This window comes from Myotis nattereri (genome assembly GCF_964212035.1).
Source record: "Myotis nattereri genome assembly, chromosome: 3".
Lineage (NCBI taxonomy): Eukaryota > Metazoa > Chordata > Mammalia > Chiroptera > Vespertilionidae > Myotis > Myotis nattereri.
In genome coordinates this window covers 190,974,397-190,989,731 of record NC_138077.1, presented here as the reverse complement: position 1 = coordinate 190,989,731, position 15,335 = coordinate 190,974,397, and the positions used below count along the sequence as shown (strand labels likewise).

General features: G+C 40.1%; 2 protein-coding genes across 2 annotated transcripts; both read right to left on the bottom strand.

Annotated features, from left to right (window-relative positions):
- Window positions 1-925: 925 nt before the first annotated feature.
- Window positions 926-7,551, bottom strand: MYCBP (MYC binding protein; the record flags this gene model as incomplete). Its single annotated transcript, XM_081087650.1, has 5 exons — window positions 926-2,135; window positions 3,329-3,458; window positions 3,698-3,746; window positions 7,195-7,267; window positions 7,468-7,551. 5 exons carry the CDS (start codon window positions 7,549-7,551, stop codon window positions 2,091-2,093), a joined length of 381 nt encoding a protein of 126 aa, XP_080943776.1. The 3' UTR covers window positions 926-2,090.
- Window positions 7,552-8,758: 1,207 nt separating this feature from the next.
- Window positions 8,759-15,257, bottom strand: GJA9 (gap junction protein alpha 9; the record flags this gene model as incomplete). Its single annotated transcript, XM_081086084.1, is given in 10 exon segments — window positions 8,759-8,914; window positions 8,917-9,146; window positions 9,149-9,264; window positions 9,535-9,897; window positions 9,899-10,176; window positions 10,180-10,282; window positions 10,284-10,327; window positions 10,329-10,372; window positions 10,375-10,569; window positions 15,218-15,257. Coding segments are annotated over 10 exon segments (1,569 nt in total).
- Window positions 15,258-15,335: the final 78 nt, after the last annotated feature.

Sequence of the window (15,335 nt, the reverse complement as noted above, 5' to 3'; positions counted from 1 at the left end):
AATAAAACTCCCTTACAATTGGCTTAGTCAGTTTCTAGCAGGCACTGAGACTTTTGCTAGTTAAGCCAGTTTTCAGTGTATTGTTTCATTTTCTGTGTGTTTTGACCAAAAAATAAAGCTAGGTTCTCTAACAATCGGGTAAGATACACAAAATAGGACTACGTCTTAATAACGGCAGTCAGTCAGTGAGGAAAATAAATGGTCAAGAAAACAGAGGCCCTGGCTGGGTAGCTCAGTTGGTTAGAGCTGTGGTCGGCAAACTGCGGCTCGCGAGCCACATGCGGCTCTTCGGCCCCTTGAGTGTGGCTCTTCCTAAGCCTTAGGAGCACCCTAATTCAGTTAATAACAGTGTACCTACCTAAATAGTTTGTTTAAAAAATTTGGCTCCCAAAAGAAATTTCAATTGTTGTACTGTTGGCATTTGGCTCTGTTGACTAATGAGTTTGCCTAACACTGGGTTAGAGGAGCATCCCAATACGCCAAGGTTGCATGTTCGATCCCTGGTCAGGGCACATATAAGTGAATGCATAAATAAGTGGAACAACAAATCTGTGTTCTCTCTCTCTCTCTCTCTCTCTCTCTCTTCCCCCCAACCCCCTTTCTCCTCTCTCCCTCTCTCCTTCCCCTTTCTCTAAAATTAGTTTTGTGTGTTTAATACATTATTTTTATTATTGATTTCAGAGAGGAAGGAAGAGGGAGAGAGATAGAAACATCCGTGATATGAGAGAATCATGGATCGGCTGCTTCCTGCAAGTCCCCCACTGGGGATTGAGCCCACAACCCGGGCATGTGCCCTCGACCAGAATCGAACCTGGGACCTTTCAGTTTGCAGGCCGACGCTCTATCCGCTGAGCCAAACTGGCTAGGGCTAAAACCAGTTTTTTTTTTAAAGTCTGTAGGTCTTCCAAAATAAATGAAAAAGGACTAATGAACAAGAATATAGTGCTTTACCATTTACAAATCTTTCACATACATTCCACTTGACCCTCACAACAACCCTGTGAGGTAGGCAGCACAGATATTATTCTCAAGTAACAGATGTGGAAAGTGATTTTCAGAGCAGTTAAGTGATGTACCCAAGGTTCTACAGTTAGTAAATAATTTGTATTAATATCAGTCTTTGGCCTAAAAATTCAGCACCCAACCTCCCCTCATACTTCCCCTACCTACTTCACAGGGATAATGAAGATAAAATGAATTCAAGTCTAGAAGAATATTTTGAGAGAAAAACACTATATAATTATACCAGCAAACTATAATTTTCCTCTATATATGGCTTATTCTCCTTCTCATCCCAGCTTGTGAATGAACCCACCATTTTATATTGCCTCTGTTCTGTGCTCAACTGAGCAACTAAGTAAGGCAGGGGAACAGTGTGATCCTGTTTAATGTTATATAAGTTACAACAGGGTAACTGCTATTATAGCAAATTGGAAATCAACACAGGAAAGCCAATGTGCAAGTAGCAAGCAAGGCAGCATTATCAAATAGGGCATGAATGCATAGAAGGAAAACGTGGTGTCAGAGTTGAAACTGGCACACACAGTTATCTAAGGCAAAGTGGTGGCAAAGAAGAGTTATTTATTCCGCATTATATAAATGAGCAAAAGATTCATTAGAACCCATGCAAAAGCATCTCATGTCACACAGATCTCTCCAGCTGCCTACGGAGAATATAAACAATGTCATCTTCATTTTAAAGAATGACTGTACCTGTGCTCATATCCTGAACTAAACCAAGGAACAGTTCCATGCTAACCTTCCTCAGCTAAAATACAACCAGTACCATCATTCCTAGTCAGACTAGTAAACAGAATGTCTTTTAAGGTAATGAATTAGATGGCTGTGTTTAGATTTTTTTCAGGATTCACTTTGGATACTCCTGCTTTTAAGACCCAAAGAAGATTATATTGAGTTTTTATTGGTGATTATAAGAATATGTGTTTATAACAGTTAAAGTGTGATCGGTGAATTTAACATATATATATATATAAAAGTTCTATAGCATCTGTTCAGAAAAGATTATATACTATACAAACTATTCAAGTCTTACAAAACATTTTTCAGTGTCTTTTCAACTGAGAAGAATCCTATTCAGCACGCTTCTCCTCCTGAGGTGGTTCATACTGAGCAAGCTATAGGGCAAAGACAGAGGAGTTTAGGTGAATTTTATTCTAAACTGGATAAAAAAAACTTAAGAGTAACAAAACAAGTTAACTATTACATTCAATTTAATTACTGATTCAGTAAGTTTATATGTTTAAATGTTTAAACCATTCAATGATCTAAGACTTAATACGATCAAACCTAATGAAGGCTTTTTACATAAACTTTTAATATTACTAGAAAATTAAATTTAATTCCAGTTTATGGCTACCCTATCAAGACATTTGATATGCAATAATCTATATCTTCCCAAGGATGATGTGGCTTATTATAATAAGCCCCTCTACCAAAAGTTGACTGAACTTTCTCCCAAAAAGTAGAAAAAACAAATTATGTGACATATATGAATCTAGCCAGATAATAAAGACCTGCCGATGTCTTTGATTTAAAAGGTGCCCAAGAGTTAACTGGTATTTTCACATTGTGGAAATACTGCATTTTCTTTTATGCAAAGTTGTTCCCTGGGAAGAACACTAGGCTAAGATTTGTTCCATTAAGCTGTCAGATTTGAGAAGCTAGGCTTCGCTGTGCTGTAGTGTCCTCACCTGTGCATCTGTTTCACTTATCTCACAAAGTTATTGAGAAAATAAAACTCATGAAAAATTCCAATAGTAATATAAAATGCATTATGTGATTCAGAATGTGGTGAAACCTCAAGGACTTAGAGTTGACTAATTTGAAGTTTATTAAAATTCTCACAGGAGTTTAAACAAAGAAAAAACTAGCACTAGACAAAATTAAGTGCAAACAAATTTACAAGAGCCACCACATGACTAGGTAGATTGTACACTGCACAACTCTAAGAGGTGCCACTCACAAAACAACTTAAATCAACTTTGTAAGACTCTCAGAAGTCTCCACATACTACAAGTAGCATTAACCAATATTCTCATCTTTTTGTTGATGCAGGTTCCCCAGAACCTCTTCTTGACCACACTTTGCTTACCCTATTTCTAATGTGTCTGTGGTTTTCTAGGCAGGGCATCAGTTTGGCCTTGCAATTAATTGAGATATTCACCTTCCTCCCTCCCCTACTGTCCATTTTAGTGAGGTTTTGGTCATATTAATGTTATTAACATGAATGTGTTAATTATTGTTAATGATAGGTGAAATTATTAACTAAAAATGAAGTTATTAACATGAATTCTTTTTAAAAATTTACCTTTGCTTTCAGTTTTTTATTTTCTTCTACAATAGCTTCATATTTCTCTTTCATTTCTGCCAATTCTAGACGAAGCAGCTCTATTTCTGGATTTTCTGGGGTAGCAGCTCCTAAGTGATGCTTTAAAAAACTAATCTCAAAGTTAAGAATTTACTTGAGCTGAATGACAGTAATGAAATAGCCCAGAGTAGCATCTCTGATCAGAGTCACCCCACCCCACCACCCATATTTACCCAGAGATCGTCACCCAAAGACTCAAAGGAAAGTAACTTTTTTCTTCATCAAAAGTATTTTAAAGGTTATCTATGTGAAAAAAATGAGAATTCTAAAAATAAGGCCTTTTTCTGACTTGAAAGATGAAAAGGATACTCCAAAGCACTATTAGGTTTCTCTGGTTCTTCATATAAGGCTACCAATACTGCAAATCAAAAAGCAGAGAAAGCAACAATTAAAGTCTGAAATTTGAATGGCTGACATTATAGTCTATAACTCAGGATACATTAAGTGCCTATTATATGTCAAGCACACTGCCAGGCCTATCCATACCATGGTGAGTAAGACAGACAAGGTCCCCGCTCTCAATGAATTTACAGTCTAGTGCAAAAGGTAAGCAAGGAACTAGACACAGAAAGAGAATCAAGGAACAATCAGGATAACGGGTTATGAGAGCGCATTGGAAGAACACCTAACTCTAGGGTACAAGGGAAGGCTTCCTAAAATAAGGGAACTAAGATCTGAGATCTAGGTGATAAGGACTGCAAGCAAACAACATATGGAGGAACTGAAATAAAGTGTGGCTAGATGGAGTTGCGAACAATGGGGCAGGAGTATCCACTGTCATTGATTTGCTGAAGAAACTAGAAGGGAGTAGGGGGCAGACTAGGGAAGATCCTGCAAGTTCGGTTGGACTTTGATTCTAAGAACAGGCACATAAACATTTTAAGCAGTAGGGTAACAGGATCACTATTTATTGCTGTGTGGAAAATCAGCAAGTGGGACAAGAATAAAAGCAGGAAGAAAAGTTAACAAGCTGATGTGGTAATCCTGCTGACAAAGATAGCCAACTGCACTAGAATAATAGAGAGGTGGAAAGAAAGTAGATCAATTTGAGAAAAATTTTGGAATATCAACATGGCTATGGAATTCAAAATGTTCTTCAAGAATGAAGTTTTCATACATAACATGCTAAATAACCACCATCCAAAAACTTTACCAGTAATCAACATTAAAATATGATACTTTAGTGTTTCCATATCCAATAGCTCATATCAGTACTACCTTGCTCATCTTCTACTGAACAAATTCCTACTAGGATTTACTAAGCTAAAAATCTCTCTAAACCTGTGATTAACATTTTTGTGCATGGAACCCTTGGAAAAGTCTGATAAAAGTCCCCCCCCCCCCCAAAAAAAAAAAAAACCACGTAACTACACACACACACAAAAATGTGCATATCTAGACCCCAAGTTAACAACTCCTGTTGTAAACCAACTTACATACTTCCCTTTTATTTTTTAGTTTTAATTACTCATCAAAATAAGATAGTATGGAAAAATTCAAATGGGCAACTACTTTGAGTTCTGATAGTTACTCTTCATCTCTCTAAATGTACTTACATTATTTTTTGAGAAATTGATATATTTAACATCACCACTACCCTCTCCTCAACCTGCCTTGTAATGTTACAGTACTCTTTAATTACTCTACTTACTATCTTTTCCTTTAAATTATATACTCAAAATTGTTTCTTCCATTAATTTCCACTGATCTCTACTAAGTCCTAATTTTATAAAACATGAATATTTTTATCCTTTCTTCCTCTTCTTCTATCCCATTTCTTTCAACTTTTCAATTTGTCAGTGGTACTTAAAAGGTTGGTAATTACATAACATAATGTAAATGTCAAGTTCTTTTCTTTTCTATAGATAGAATATACTTCCTTTTAGTCAGATAAGAAAAACACTATACCTGATGATCCCCTTTTTGCCTTAGCAGCCAGGATTTTTAGAGGTTGATACAGGCTCAAAATAACTCTTAAATGCCTCTTCTTCCTAATTTATCATCTTTTATCTTTAGCCATCCTGCCTTTTTAGTGTTTTAATGTTAGAAGCAGTTTCAAATCCTCTTGGAAATAAAGCTAGATAAAAATTAGAAGTTAAATCTATGTAAAGTACCTATGTTTGATGCTGAAAATCCAATTTGAAATAGATCACATCAGTAGATATTATGTTACCTGATGTTATTTAGGGAAATGGAAATGTAAGGAGGTGGTGAGGGGTTAGATACCAGGAGATGTGAGCAAGGGAAAAGAAGCCACCAATGGTTTCTAATCTCTCATGAAGGAAAATCTTGTATGGCCACAAAGCTGTACATCTTCAGTCGCCTTCCCCCAGGGTCACTTCTCTGGCCTTTACCATTCTACTTTTCACTCCTCCATCCAAGCACTTTGGCCTCTTTACACTTCCTGGAACTCTGGACAGCAGATACTATTTCATTCAGGTCTCTGCTCAAATGTTCCTACTTAAGAGAGTCCTCCCCCCACCACCACCCACCCTACATAAGATGCCACACCCATCCCTCCTTTATCCCCTATTTTGCTATGTCTTAATACCACTGGCTGACACTATGTATTAATTATGTCTTCCCCCAACTAGGATATAAGCTCATTTAGAGCAGGGCGTGTGGTGTGTGTTTTTCCACTACTGTATCCCCATTTAATCTGAATAAAATGGTTAAATGAAAGAAAGAAATGAACTTGTGGAGGTTTTTTTGTGTGTGTGTGTGTTTTTGTTCTTGTTTTTGTTTGGGGGGGGGGGGGGGGGGCTTCCAAGAATCTGTAACGCTTCCAGAAACAACAGAGGATAAGCATTTCATAGAGTAGTTCTTTAATGTTTGCTGAAATTTATTAATGTTTGCAAAGAGGCAAGGAAACGAGTACCTGAACCCCGCCCAAGGTAAGTAGGAAATCAAAATTATCAATCCATACTCGAGAATTAAAAGCCCTACTTTCTGCTAAGCCAGAGTTATTCTTCCCTTCCACTTGGCTCCTAATCTTTGTTTCCGGCCAAAGAGCGGTAACCAAGTTATTTCCCAGACACTGTTCTTCTCATTTAGACCTAGGTCCTCATCCTGCCAGCTCTTACACATCCTTGAACGGGAGTTAAGTGACACCTAATAGGCATTTAAATTACTGCTAACGAAATAAGCAGTACCCCAACCAACTCGAAACCCTCAGCTTCAAGCACCCTCACTTAGATCCTGAACCCCGGAGGAAGAGACACTGTAACCGCTTCTCATTTAGAAAGTGAAAACATCATCACCGTCATTCTACTTTAACTGTGAAACCTGCAGTGTAGAAACTAGTATGGACTACGAGACGGGGTTGAAAAGCCTAACTGACTGAATCGCCTGCTTCGGGATTAGGCTCACTTAGCTACTTCGTAGCGCACTTCAAACCTGGAAATTTTCCAGCTTGGTTCGAGGTTAAATGTTTCTTAACAGGATTCAGGGCGCCCCAGAAACCGTCGGGCGGGAGGAACTGGGATCTCAAGGTCTGTAGCAAACAAGCCCACTGCGGCTGCTCGAGGCAAAGGAACGGAAGTTGAAGAGACTTTTTGCAACAGCTGCAAGAGTTTCACTCCCGGCCGGGAGAGCGGCGGCGTGCGCCAGGCAACCCGGGCCGGGCCGGGCGGCGTCCGGCGGCGGGGCGTCCGGCGGCGGGGCGTGCGCCGGACCCGAGGCCCGCCTCGCTGGACCCCCGCACGGGTCCCACCTGTGCCCTTCCTTCCCCACGTCACAGACCGTCAGGGGCGCAGCCCGAGGAGCCCGGCGAGAACACGAGGCACCCTCTCCGCGCCCATGCTCACCCTTGGTCAGCGTGTCCAGCACTCCTGACTTCTCCAAGTACCTCCGGAACTGCTCGCGCTTCGAGTCGGCGGCCTGAGGAGATACGGCGGGTCAGTGGCCGGGATCCGGGGGCCGGAGCAGGAAGAAGGCTCTGGAGGCTGGCAAACCCCGCCTCCGCATCGCTACCTCTGGCCTCCCCCCCAAACCTGCGCGCGCCCCCATGCCCACCCGGAGCCGACCCGCGGCTGGCCACCTCCCGCACGCCCCCAGCCACGCCGCCGCGCCCCCCTCACTTTGTAATGGGCCATAGTGACAGCGGCAGCGGCGTAGCTGGCGCCGGAGACCGTGGCTGGCGGGCTCTGAGCAGCACTGCACATGCGCGGAAGGGCGCGTGCGCCTGCGCACTTGCGAACCACGGTCCGGAAGGGTCGGGGTGTGGCCTGTTTTCATGGCGACAAGGACGCTCTGAAAGCCCCGTGGTGGGCTGAGCCGAGGGAGTCTGCGTACGCCCGCCCATCGGGCTAGCCTGACAACACTCTTTACTCTTCCGGCCCCTGCAGCGAGTCTGTGGCCTCGGGACGAGTGAGGTTTTGGTAACTCGGGACCTACGTCGTTGTGGGGCCCAAAGACGGGCGTGGCGCCTGGGGGTGGAGCCTGCCCAACTCGGCAGCCCGAGGACTATTACCAGGAAGGATCTTCCGACGCGGATAGTAGGCGGACCTGCCTCAACTGGGACCTCGGAATCTGTGGTAACCAATAAGTATGCTCTGGCTTTTGGGCTCCTATCCTAAAAAGGTGCCCACGACTGACGCAGGGCGGCCTTTGGATTTCCAATGGTTTGAGGAGTGTGTTTAGGAATCATATGTTTCAGTTCTGGCTTTTACGTTTGGGGTTTCCTTGTTTTGTGGCCGAGTTAATGTGGGCCTATAGAGTGAGCAGTCACACATGTTAGTCAGAGCTAGCACTTTGCATCGCCTATTGATGCCACTCTATTAAACACGTGTTTCTTATTTTGGTCTTCACACTATACCTGTAAGATAGGTCCTGTTAGTAAAATGGTGAGATTAGATAACCAGAGCCAAAAGTTCAGTCTGGGCACGGAATCACGATGCCATAAACTGGTCAAAGCAAGCCACAAATCTTTTTAAGATTTTATTGATTGGATAACAGCATTAAGATTATACTCATGACATATTAAGTTGCAGTCTGTAAGGAAACAGTCCCAAGAGCAAACAAAATTTAACCAGTGTCCACAAATAAAAGATCAGTAATTAAAAGAAGGAATTATATACATTAAGAACAATCTCCGAAGTACTGTGGTCCCTTCAAGGAAAAACTCTATTCCAATTCATTTAGCCTCAATTCTGAACATATGATTTCCCCAAACTCGGTTTTCACAAATTCTGAAGTGGGCCTGTGAAAAAGTAATCCCGATTTGGTAACTCTATATCATTGTTTTCAAAACTACCCTTCACAATTCAGAATTAGAGCTGTTTTTCCTCTTTGAAATGGGTTTGCATTTGTACATTTTAACACCTGGTCTTCAGAGCTGCCCTTAGTTGTTTTGTCTGTGTTCCACTATTACTAGGCTACTTCTGTGATAATCTGCAGAATGTCTGAAAGCCAACAGCTGTTCAGATATGAAGGTCCCGTGGGAGCCCGCCTACCAATGAGATTGCTTGTCAGCAACACTAATTGATTTGGAGGACAAGCAGCAGGATTATTGCAGGTTCTGATCCAGAGGACAATGCTCCAAAAGAATTAGGAGTGTCTGGAATGTCAAGTGGTTGGAATTCTCTTTGTAAAGGAGAAAGGGTTCTGATTGTACTTTCTCTGAACCAGCCCTTGAGATTACCTTTAGGAGGTGACACCCAATTTTCATCTTCTGTAGAGGGACTCCATGTAGCACGAAGCCACCATGGTTTCCTGGTGCAGTTAGCTGACAAAGAGAAAGCTGTTTGGAGTGACTGCCCCTGTGGTCGTCCAGATCTATAGCAACACCTGGAATAGAACAGTGACCTGTAGGGTACTGGTTCCTTTTGCTGTTTTTGCCATCAATTTCTTTTTTTTTTTTTCTTAACTGTTTACCACTAACTTATTTTCCAGTTTTGTTTTGTTTTAAATACATTTTATTGATTTTTTACAGAGTGGAAGAGAGGGATAGAGAGTTAGAAACATCGATGAGAGAGAAACATCGATCAGCTGCCTCCTGCACACCCCCTACTGGGGTTGTGCCCGCAACCAAGGTACCTGCCCTTGACCAAAATCGAACCCGGGACCCTTCAGTCCTCAGGCTGATGCTCTATCCACTGAGCCAAACCGGTTAGGGCTCCTGTTGTGTTGTGTGTTGTGTTTTGTTTTGTTTTGTTTTAGTGTTTTCATTAGTACTTGAGCTGATACTTTGAATATGACTACAGGTAGTACTAAATGTGTACATCTCATTAGAATATACAGTTTCCTGTTCATCCAAAATGCATTTCTCATCATTTCTATTGTGACTATCAGGACCTGCCTGAAATGCAGGGCAGTTTAAACTAGGATGCACTGTTGCGTGAGCTTGCTTTTCCACTATCAGATTATAACCAGGTGCAGAAGAGAGTCGCTTCAGTGAATTTGCAGCTGTGCTCTGATATTTGGCAAGATTTTGTCTTGACCTGTTTGAATAGAATTCATTATGCTCATCCTTCAATTTATATTGTCCCCAGAGCCCTCCCTCAATCTTTTAGGTGGAAAATTTCTAGAATGTTTAAGAAAAGTGAGACGATGGCTGTGGATTGCAAAAATAATAGGAATATTGTCTTTTCTGTTGGTCTTGAGACAAAACAATCAATTATATTTGGACATGGGTAGCCTTGGCATTTAAATAAAGACTCTAAAGGAAATCTATATAAAACGTATTGTCCAATCATCAACCCAACTTCAACAACAGAGCGAGTGAAAATGTGTATCACATCGGTGCAAAGCCCGGTTTCCCTGAGCAGAGCTTTATTACGTTTCCTTTGCTACAGCTGACAAAGTGCTTGCTCCAATCTCCTCCGATCCCCAGACATATCAAACTCAACACCTTTCAGTTCTCCTCCCAGTTGAGCTTCCTCCCTCTGCCTCTTTCTCCAGAACTCTCAGTCGGCACAAAGCATGGGCCAAGTAGACCAGGGGATGGTGAAGACACGAAAATCACCTGCAGAACCCAGTATCTATGAGGGAGATAGGAAAAGCCTGGTCATGGTATACATTTCTGCAGCCAAGTTGTTCTGTATTACAGATGAAGCCAGACTGCTCATCATTCCAGACATTTTCAGCTGCTACACCCAGAACAAGCATACGAAATATGAACAGGGTGGTGAGCCAGATCTTTCCAATCACAGCGGAGTGGATGTGAACTTCCTCCAGAATGCCTCCAAGGAAACTCTAGTCCCCCGTGTTTATTTAGTCCGCCATCTTAGCTCTGAACCCCATCAACTAGGAGGCAGGTAAATTCTTCCATTCTGACCGTGTGCTATTCCTTAAAGCAAACCAATGGCCGAAATATGAACAAAACATCACTCTATCCATGTGCTGGTTGCTTTGCTTTTTCCCTAGAGTTGTGATAATCTGTTACCACAAATATATTTAAGATATTAGGATTTTTAATTCACTTATGTTTAGACCTCATAATGCAATAATAATAATAAATAAAAACATGATACTGGAGAGCACTGCATATAATCTCTATTAAGAATAAAATTGTAGAACTCATTATAAGTAAGGCGTCTTCTTACTTAGCTGAAGTTTGTTGTTTTATTTTTTTTAACTTAGCTTTTGGAGAGGTTCCTGAAACTACTGATTTGATCTATTAAGTTATAGCCAGAGTCAGGGATTTAAATCTCATTTATACACAAAGGAAAATGAATGTGTTTCATTTCATCATTCAGTAAGATACATCATTTAATGAAAGCAGAGGAAACAGATCTGGCTCTTGCTATAAGAATTTAGACTAGCCCTAATTGGTTTGGCTCAGTGGATAGAGCATCAGCCTGTGGACTCAAGGGTCCCAGGTTCGATTCTGATCAAGGGCATGTACCTTGGTTGCGGGCACAACCCCAGTAGGGGGTGTGCAAGAGGCAGCTGATCGATGTTTCTCTCTCATTGATGTTTCTAACTCTCCCTCTACCTTCCTCTCTGTAAAAAGAATTTAGACTAGTTTTTTTTAATCCACATTTAAATGTCTAGATTCTTGTTTTTTTATGGCAGTTTTTTGAACATTTTCAGAAATCATTTCAGTAGTATATTCACTAATAGTCATCAAATCTTTTTATATTTTGCTATGAAAAATACTGTAAAAATTTTATCATCTTAAAATTAACTCCAAAATTTTTCAACTATTTTTACCACCAATATGTTATTAGAGAAATAAATGGAACATTGGAGTGGTGATGATATTATAGGAATTTTTGTTGTAACAGTATTTGACTTATTTAAGACATGAAGCTTGCCTTGTGGAAGGAACAATAGGACCAGTTATAATTTACATGCTTGGATTATCAGCCAGGTTTTATATTAAGTTTGGTATCCTCGGATATCTATCCAAGAAGAAATATATCCCAAAAGAAAGTAAAAAGAATAAATGTTTTCATTCACTTTCATCTAAAATATAAATGCCTGTCCTATATCCCTTATAGAAAGGGAAATGTTAAACAAACAACATCCTGGGATGCTATAGTTACAAGATACATTCATCACTAAAATCCTACAAGATGTTGCTTCCTTATTTTATAGTGAGGAAACTGAGGCACACCTTATATTATCCAAGGTCTCAGCTAAATTAATATAACTCTAAAGTCAGCTCTTAATCATCATTATTAAACTGGTTTTTCTCTTTAAGCATACTTAAGAAATCTGCATGCAAGAGACATTAAGAAATCATCTATTTTCTCTTAAAAGTATAATTATTTAAATATAGTTTTGATTTTTTAAATATCTGGTTAGAGACTTTTTGAAATCTTTATGCAGTTAAAAAAGACTTGGAAAAGCATCAACCTTCTAAAATGTAGTTGTATTCCTGAGATAGAGAAAATTTATATTCATGTTAACAATAATATACTCTTTGACCCAACAACCCAAAGCACTTTAAAGTCTAAGCAGGGCCCTAACTGGTTTGGCTCAATGGATAAAGTGTCGGCCTGTGGACTGAAGGTCCCAGGTTCAATTCTAGTCAAGGGCACATGCCCAGGGTGTGGGCTCGATCCACAGTAGAGGACATGCAGGAGGCAGCTGACCAATGATTCTCATCATTGATGTTTCTATCTCTCTTCCTCTCTGAAATCAATAAAAAAAATATTTTAAAAAGTAATCTATAATAATAAAAGCATAATATGCTAATTAGACCGGACAGCCGAACGACCTTCCAGACTTCCTGCCGGACGAAGCGGGGGCTGCGAGGGCCAAGCCCCTTGCACGAATTTCGTGCATTGGGCCTCTTATAAAATAAAAGACATAAAAAAAGTATAAGCAGATATTATGATAGTAATCATAACTTGAAAACATACACAATAATTATCAGTACAAGAAAGACTTTTACATAACAAATATTAGTACACCCACAGTGTGGTAGTATGCAAACAGTAGAAATGAGAATTATATATTAATATAAAAAGACATTTGAGCCCTAATCAGTTTGGCTCCGTGGATAGAGCATCGGCCTGCAGACTGAAGGGTCCCAGGTTCGATTCTGATCAAGGGCATGCACCTTGGTTGTGGGCACATCCCCAGTAGGGGGTGTGCAGGAGGCAGCTGATCGATGTTTCTCTCATTGATATTTCTAACTCTCTATCCCTCTCTGTAAAAATCAATAAAATATATATTTTTTAAAAAGACATTTGATAGTTTCAGTGATTTTCAGATTATAAAATAGAATAATATGACCCCATCGTTGTGAATTTACTTAAATGTAGAGATGCATACCAAAAAAAGCCTATGCCTTGGCCGGTTCCTCAGTGGTTAAAGCGTCAGCCCTCAGACTGAAGGGTCGCAGGTTCAATTCCAGGCAAGGGCAGGTATCTCAGTTGCAGGCTTGATCCCTTGTTCCAGTTGGGGTGTGTGTGAAAGGCAACCAGATATGTCTCTCACACATCAATGTTTCTCTTTCCCTCTCCCTTCCACTCTCTCTAAAACATCAATAGAAAACATATCCTTGGGTGAGGATTAACAACAACAACAAAAAAGCCTAGAAGTATATTCATCAAAATGTTAACTTATCTCTGGGTAGCATGAGTACAATTGACTTGATTTTTAATAATTTTTTGTACCATGAGCACTTTACTTTTCTATCACAAAAAGAAATAAAAGATTTAAAGATTTTTTTTTCCTTAAAGGGAATAGTATTTCCTGAAAGAAGCAGCATTATTTCACAAGTCTTAGATTCTAAAGCTTTTATAGCAAATGACATGAATACTATGTACATAAATACATTACTATAGAATTCAAAAGCAGAAAATAAAACATTTCATTTGGCTCTTAATTAGCTAAGAGAGAAATTAACACAAACTTTTCTTAGTTTAGATCAGTAGTTCTCAACCTTCCTAATGCCTCGACCCTTTAATACAGTTCCTCATGTTGTGGTGACCCCCAACCATAAAATTATTTTCATTGCTACTTCATAACTGTAATTTTACTACTGTTATGAATCATAATGTAAATACGTGATATGCAGGATGTATTTTCATTGTTACAAATTGAACATAATTAAAGCATAGTGATTAATCACAAAAACAGTATGTAATTATGTATGTGTTTTCCGATGGTCTTAGGCAACCCCTGTGAAAGGGTCGTTCGACCCCCAAAGGGGTCGCGACCCACAGGTTGAGAACCGCTGGTTTAGATGAATATGAATCAGAAGCAAATCCTTCTTAGAAGTTGTAGCTCAGTCATTTCCAACTTGTACTCCCTTTTCAGGTGTAGAGCAGGTTCAGTTCCATTCAGTGCAGTGAATGAGTCAGCCACCAGCTAAAATCCATTTCCCTTTCAGCTCATTCTTGCCTCTAAAACAGGCTGTCCAATAGAGCTTTTGGCAGCAATGATGAAATAGACGATATGTGCTCTCCAGTGAGGTAGCCCCTAGTCACGTGCAGCTTTTGTGCTCTGGCAGTGTGACATGTGTAAGCCACCTGTGCCTAGTGGCTACTTTATTGAACAGCACAGGTAAGAATACTTACAGTGTGTCCAATAACCCAGCACTTTAGAAGACTAAAATTATGAACCCTAAATTAAGCTGAATAAATGGTTCCTCTGTAATTCAGAGGTATCAAATTTAAAACACCCAATGTTTGTATGTGCTCTCTTTACAGTAATTTTGCCCTCTGGGGAACCCAATAAGATAATCACTGTGTTTGGTCATGTGAACAATGTTTCTGGTACCAGAAAATCTTTCTGACTAGATAATAACTATTTAGTCATCAGTATTAATAATCAATGGGTCATGTCCGATTTCATAGTTAGATGAACCCTGTTGCTGTCCAGTTTCCTGTGATTAACAATTACATTGCCCTTTAGGTCATTAAAGGTCTCTCCTCAGAGCTGGTGACCTGGTGTATTCACCATGGCAGATGAGCATTTCTATGAATTTGTCCCTTTGGGGATGTAGAGTAGATTAGTGCAATTCAGTGCAGTGAGTAGTGAGCCATCATCTACAATACATTTCCCTTTCTGCTCATCCTGGATAGAAAAAGGCCTAGAATACACACCCAGCTGTTGACAGTGGTCATCACCAGGGGCAAAAAGCAGTTTGGAGGGTGAGAAAGTAAAAAAAAAGGGGAGGGGGGGTTACCTTTTTACATTCTTATTCAAATCTTTGTTTAACCAAGAACATACTCATATTCTCATACTCAAATTTTTTTTAAAAAGTTTTAAACAAATGCCAGATCAGCTTTTCTCGTAATGCTGAAATACTTTCCTCACTATATTCTGTGGGGGTGCTTAAAAATAAAACATGTCGAAGGGATGACGAAAGGAGAATAACCTCAAACTACTGTTTGGGAAAAAGAATGGCCAACAATCTGGGTCCTTTACATGAAAACGACACAGGCATCTCAGCCTTCAAATACGACATCTTTACCTTCTGCAAATAAATCCCACCCACTCCTAGGAGAGCCACTAGCCAGTGAAGGAGGAGAATGTCATCACAGAT